Consider the following 7,253-nt stretch of genomic DNA (forward strand, 5'->3'; position numbering starts at 1 on the left):
CGCTAGCGTTTTCTCATCAACACCTAAATATGGAATTTGCGAATTCCAAAGAGCAGTAAATATGTAGGCACACACACATAATATATGTACATGTATTATGCTTTTCTTGTAAAAACTAACATCATCGAGATTGAGGAGTGTCTAGTAAATGGATATGAGGGGTAGGATTGGATTTGGTTATAACCTAAATCCATTGTTTGGTGTATTGTGAGAATTTATATGAGAATGAATCAAAGTAGTATTAAATTTTGCCATCTATCATTCTCTACTTGTAGCTTGAGTTTCAAATTAATAAACCCTTTAATGGTTGAAAATCTTTCCACTTCCGGACCAAACAAGTAAAGGGGGAATGACCGAAAAACCTCATTAAGATTTAAGAGCTTGTTTCTCATTTTCTCAAGAGTACACTTCGATATTATATCTCGGTTTTTAACAAACTTGAAGAAGCAAAAGTTGTTCTCAAACCTATTGAACGTTTTTTTTTTAAGAAAAAAAAACTTGAACTAAGCTAAAAACGAAAGTCTGGAAAGCAAGTCACACAAACCCCACAAATATATTTTAAAAAATACTAATAGATTATGATCACAAAAATTACAAAAACAGATTATAGCAGGCCAAATAATAGAGCTGCAAACCTGAACCAGTATGCTACTGCGGACAAAATCGATTCATTCTTGCAGCCCGCTAACACATGATATAATCCTTAACAGCTCGCCCCGCCGCCCTTGGTGACATTTGTAGTGGGTGGCGATTCCTTTTCTAAGCATCGCATGCTTCGCAGCAAACGTCCCGCCTTTACGGTTCTATCACCCAATTTGACTTGTACTGCCATACCAAGTGCGTTTCTTTCTTTTTTTAATAAAAGTTTGGATGAATCTGGCTCCGGTTATCTTTACGGTCCCTCTGAAACTGTAGTTGTTACAGATCGTTTATTAACATAATTCTCACATCAATATAATTTTGTAGAGAAATGACGTATTCTTACCAGTTGAATCAACTTGTGCTGACAAGTTTGTTCCTAGTTCTATCACCCTATTTGATGCTAAGTCCCTCACAATTGAAGTCCATTTGTGGAGCACAACATTTAACTGCGACAATCAGCAAACTATGGGATCATAGTAAAAATTAAATAACCAAAAAACCCGTATATGGCAATTTTAAAAGAAGAACAGCGAGGATTTCAAAAAAAACTTTTTGGAATCCAATCCAAATACGTCAAGGAAATATGCAAACTTTGATGGATACTTGCTTGGTAGGACTACCAAGCAAGTTCCACTTCCACCTTGGTTTCATGGCATAAGAAAATATGTGGTTTGCTTCTAGATGGACGTTTTCTTTTTCGACTAGTAGTCTCTGACCTATTCAACAAACGAACCACATACGTACAGCGTATTTTTTATGCAAGCAAGCCAATCAATAAATATCTTGATAACGCTGGCACAACTAATGGATTAAAAGTACTCCAATCTTTAATAATGGTTCTGGTTAAAATATATTTTAGGTGTTATAATAATATTAATTAGGAAAGTTAACTAAATATACGAGAGGGTAAGCAAAATTAAATAAAAAAAGTATATAGTGCAAGAAAAAATTATTATTATTAATATGTCCATATATATATATATATATATATATATATATATGATATTTTAGGTGAATTTTATGTGTGGTAACTATTATATATCAATTTGACTGGGTGACTTAAGTTTCCAAAGTTGGATGTCATAAGCATCACAGGAATTTCCAAGCAGAAGACCATTTGAAGAAAATAACTCCCCAATTTTCTCACCCGGCCACCTTCTAGGAATTCCCTAAAACAAATTGACTTGTTGGTAAACATGTTGATGCAAATTACTTTTGTACTTCTACCAATATTAGTCAATAAAGAAAAAAAAAAAAAAAAAGCAAACCAGTTGACCGGCAGTTGAAATCATGAACATTCAACTTTTCTCAGCTCCTGCCCTCTCTAAACTAATTTGTATTAGAGAGTAATTCTAAATCTGCTACTTAATTTATTTACTTGATATGCCACCAAACAAACAGATAGAATTATAAAAATAAGCTCCGGTTCACAACAACAGACAAACACATCCAACAAAATTGATGCTATTGTATGAATAATTGTATGATTAGTAAAATATTTTGTCCGCCACTTTGGTAAAAGCGGATTATGAAAGGTGATTGATTATAAAGGGAAAAAAAAAAAACAAAATTAGTCTTGTTTGATTTGAGATCTTAACTTTTAACTTTATTGACTATTGAAAAAAAAAATCTAAAATATAGATACGAAAGCAAAAGACAAACAAACCAAACATAAAAAAGTAAAAATACATATAATAAAAAAATTTAATTATTCAAAATCAGAATATAAAATCAGGTAACGGGATTTAAGTGAGAGCTGGCCCTGTGCGTGTAGCATGAATTTCATTAGATTTTAGAATCCCATGCATCTCCATTTTCAAAGGGCAACGGTTGCGGGCCAAGAACGTTAAAGATGGAGTTATCGTACAAAAAATATGCTATATATCTATGAAAAAGGATCAATTGATCTTTCTGGCTCCTTATACCTTGGCATGGGTAGTTGTGAATAGACAAAGAAAAACCTACCATTAATGAATTTTGTAATAAATGGAATTGACCGAAATGGGGAAAGTTTCAAAGATCCAAGTGAGATTTTCTTCTCCTATTACAGCATCCTTTGTTAGCATGCCTCCAAAAGCTGAAAGTTAACATTGATCCTTTGTTATTCTTAGAAATTTTTGTGGAAAATTGTATTGTAATAATTTGATATATGTAAGTTAAAAATGTAATTAAAAAAAATGAGTAAATCTTATACACACTGATAGTGTATACACTATCACCACTTGATTCATGATATATCTGTCAAAGTTGAATTTCAAATTTAAATTTTATATAATTGTCATTTATCCAACGCTAACAGTATATGTATTTTCTATGTAAGAAAAATTAATCCTTAAATAGTATGTTTATAGAAACCGTAAGATTTAATCGGTTGAAAAGACTATCCAAACGTCATGAATATATTGAACCGACCATCCAGACGACTGCGACGGCTTCGCTTGTGCAAATAAAGACCGAGAGACAAAGTGGTCAAAGTTCAAATTTTCCTGGTCTTCTAGAAGACTAATCTTCTGGTGTCAATCAAGCCACCATAATGAATGATGGTTGGTGTATCCAAATTCCAAGGGGTCGTGTCTGCAGAAAATCCATGAGTACCGATGATAGAAGTATTATTTAAAATAATTGTTATAATATTTTTTGTGATGTAATGTATGTGAAATAAAAAAATAATTAATAATATAAAAAAATATGTTTAAAAATATGTTTGTAATGTAAGTAAATTATTATTTAAAAAAATTTATCTATCCAAACACACCCGTAAATCGTTGTAAGATCCCTATTCCCCTTCAACAGTTGAAAACGAAATTTGGGTCTATTTCAATGGCTTATACTTCCGCAGCCTTTCTTATTCTTAATTTCTTACAGCACTTTTGCCCGCCTCCCAAAACTACATTAGTAGTTTCTTATTCCACCTTTTATGATGTAATGCAGGAAACAAAAAAGGATAATTTAAAAACCACATATGAAAAAGACTCCAAAAACTTTTTATTAACCAAAGATAATTGATAAAAAATGAGTATGGTTAAGCCCTTTTTTTTTAATTTGCAATCAGAAGGAGGCAACCTATGTAACAAGAAGCTCCCAAAATATTTTTAATTTCCAAAAAAAACAAAAGAAGCTCCCATAAGATTGTCCACAAGCAATGCCTTCACCACTTCTAAAGGTTCCAAGACCTTGTTTTCAGTTGCTTTTAAATTTTATAAAGTTTGATTATAAAAATTGATTATGGAAAATAATCAAAAATAGCAAAAGCTACTTTTGGGATATTATAAAATTTACGTTTTTGGTCATAAACAAATCTATAATCAGAATACAAAAGTAATCGAAAACATAACAGGAACTGATAATCCAAAATCAGAATCTATAATTAGTTAAAATAATCAACAAAAAACAAAAGCCCTAAATAGAATACTGTATGCCACTTTCCATTCCTTGCCGGTGTTTCTCGTTTCCAATGAGTTTTTGGGCCCATGTGGTTATTAAATGGGCCCATTATAGTTATTGGGCTAATTAAAACGAATACGCCAGGACGAACCTGAATTTTCCTTGGATATGTCATAGCCCATTTAGAGAGTGAATGCCCAGCCCAATTACCAGCCAGTACCTTGGAGTTTCTTCGCGCCACTGAATATATTAAAGAATTACAAATAACTAGACCAGTGTAGTCTCATCTCAAATTCAAAAATCTCTCTCAAAATTCACAAATATCCAGAGCACAGAAATCGCTCAATTTAGGAGAATAAAAACGAAGAACTTTCTCCAAAACATTTGAAAATGTCGGCAGCAACGGCGGGAAAATCAAGCTCGAAGAAGCGAGGCAGTGAATCAGATGTTTCGAAATCGGAGAAGCTGAAGCGAGTCGTCATAGAAGATGATTTCGACGCCGATCTCTCCAAGTACGTCGAAGTTCTATTCCTGTTTTTTCGATTATTTTTGCTCGAATATGTAGATTTAATTAAGAATAAAATGTCGAAATTGCAGTGATATTAAAGGAATTATGACGGCTCTGCAGCAAATTAGGCAGAAAGCTCAACAGGACGGCCAGAAGAAGAACGAAGAAACTATTTCCAGGTTAATTTTCTACGGCTTTTAACCTTTTCCTTATATCTGGATTCACGAAACCAGAATTTGTGTTTGCCTAGTTTTCTATGCATAATTTTGGTATTTATGATACTTTTACCTATTTTGTATCCGTAATTGAAGTTGTATAGTGGTAAGCATGAAAGTCCATTCCTGGTTATGCTTGTCGTCTCTGTGTGTGTGAGTGAGAATGTGTATATGCTGATTTAAGAACTGAGTAAATTGTTATGGAGCTTTCTGTTTTACTTCATGTCTCAAATCTTTGCTCGGATGCCGTTTATGTTGCTGTGAAGATGTATTCAGCCGGTTTTCGTTAGAATGGATGTGAAACAATGCGAGTTTGAAAATGTACCATAGCGAGATTGAAGCATGTGGTTTTTGATATTTCTAGCTTACTATAATGTGTAGCTCTGAAATTTTCCTTCAACTTGTTGGTGATTTTGTAGACCACTAATTCCGCTGCTCTGGATTGAGTTGAAACATCTGTGTTATTGTTTTTTATTTTGCGTATACCAGATTAAACAATACGGATTCCAGAATATTCTACCTTTCAGCTCTTGATATTTCATGTGATTCTTATTTGAGGTTTCTTAGAATTGCTGGGAGAGATTTTGCCCCAAAATACTCTAAATTGGTGATACAGTCATCATGTTGGATGCGTGCACTATCTCAGAGAATCTGACATTAGTTGTAGATTCTGGTTTTAGTATATTTGATGGTATAGTAAAAATGAGTCTAGAGCTGATAAATTATCTATTTTCCGTGAGCTCGAAATTGCTGATGTGCGTAAGAGATTCATGCTTGGGTTGTCCAAGTTCCCAATGGGGTTCAACTAATGACTGGGTGCACTAGTTTATTGCCTGTATTCGTATATATTTTTGATTCCCCTGCCAACTGTTAACTGGCTTTTTGTTCACAGTGTGGCATCAGAGATCAAGTCAAATCTTGATGAGTTGAGAACAAAGCTTGAGAAGGACAGGTGAAAAGTGATCATCCATTATATTCATAGCCCACCTCAAAAATCTTAAGATGTTAAGTTTTTGCTGTGTAGAAGTTTGCTGGAGTAGCATATTTCATCTCCAAGTGAATGGAAAACCATCTCTCATTGTTCTCTTTTCTGCTGAATTTTCAGGCAAGCTTTTGCTAAAGCACTATCAAAGAGCTCAAAAGAGGTTTGCACTGGAATGGCGAAATCAAATTGGCTGAATTTTACTTGAGTTTAATGCTTTGCTATGAATGGGTACGCTTATGACTTTGCAGTGTGAAAATTTGTTGAAGAATGAATCTACCAAGTTTCAAGCAGTGTACGAGAATTTCTGCAAGGAGAAAACTGTACATATACAGGGTTTGAAGGGTAAGCACTTTGAGCATGTGAATTTTGCATAAAATGTCCAATTCCATGGTCAGTTGTACCTCACACAGAAGCACTGTTCCATTTCCGTACCTGTGTTTCTCATGAAAAATTCTCCTCAATTATTTCTAAGAAACACTTTTTAAAAAAAATCACTGACTGAATTTGAGCTCCCCCTTTTCTCCTATCAAGAACAGTTAGATATGGGATCAATTCTTCCTGAAAGATGCTGCTATTTTCCTAACTACCTAGTTATGCCCAATTATGAGTGGAATTGGTAGGGACATAACAATATTTTCATACACGGTGCTGTTTTGCTGTGATTTATACATAGCTTTAAAGTGAAGTTTGTCCTGACTCGGACCTTCAACCATTAAATCATGTTAATTTTATAATATTTTCGTTCCACTCATTTACCTGGTAGGTAAAGGACCTTGGCTGTTAACGACTGCCCTACAAAAGTCTGTAGTGACTGTTATTTATTGTTCTGCAGACGCAATTTCCAAGTACGAGGAAGAAAAGGAAAAATTATTCATGCGATATGAACAATTAAGTGAGCAACCGGATCTCAAGTTATTCCCTGTTCTGTATTTAGAAACAGCTTGACTTGCATACTTCCAAATTTTCAGGGAAGAAAGAGAAGAGTATGATAGCTGAACTTGAGAAAGCCTGTGCAAGTAGAATTACTGACTTGGAGGAGTCGCTGAAGAAGAAGAAACAGGTGAACATATAATTCCTCCCTCTCTTTTTGTGCCTGTACGTGTTTATGTGATCTTGTTGACAATGACCTTTCTCTCTTTTTGCGTTGCAGGATGACAAAACTTTTAGCATTCTGAGAAAGACTCTAGGTTCTTTTCTGGATAATGCTTCTGATGAAGACTTCCCACCAGATGATTGAAATTTTGTCGGAACAGTTGTTTGCCACTTTTACTGACCCCGAAATGACAAAAATAGCAGTTCTTTCTGTTTTTTGGGTTAAATCTTATATGTAGCTCTCTTCCTCCTAAACACACGTAATACCCTATCCTTTTCCTCTATGCATTTTGTATAGTATATTGGGATGTTACCAGATATTCGTCCAGCTCCCAGTGTTGCCATAGTTGTGAGTTCAATGCCGTTAGCCGTCACACCAGTGTAGTCGAATGTTTGAAAACTTCAGGTCCAAATCTTTCGGCAGCCA

The 7,253-nt window shown here is 34.3% G+C and overlaps 1 protein-coding gene across 1 annotated transcript; it reads left to right on the forward strand.

The window, feature by feature from the left end:
- Positions 1-4,330: 4,330 nt before the first annotated feature.
- On the forward strand, positions 4,331-7,253 carry LOC113728931 (uncharacterized). Its single transcript, XM_027253279.2, has 8 exons — positions 4,331-4,538; positions 4,624-4,713; positions 5,642-5,701; positions 5,855-5,894; positions 5,983-6,076; positions 6,567-6,626; positions 6,703-6,794; positions 6,885-7,253. Exons 1-8 carry the CDS (start codon positions 4,417-4,419, stop codon positions 6,969-6,971), a joined length of 645 nt encoding a protein of 214 aa, XP_027109080.1. The 5' UTR covers positions 4,331-4,416; the 3' UTR covers positions 6,972-7,253.

This window comes from Coffea arabica, chromosome 2e (assembly GCF_036785885.1).
Source record: "Coffea arabica cultivar ET-39 chromosome 2e, Coffea Arabica ET-39 HiFi, whole genome shotgun sequence".
Lineage (NCBI taxonomy): Eukaryota > Viridiplantae > Streptophyta > Magnoliopsida > Gentianales > Rubiaceae > Coffea > Coffea arabica.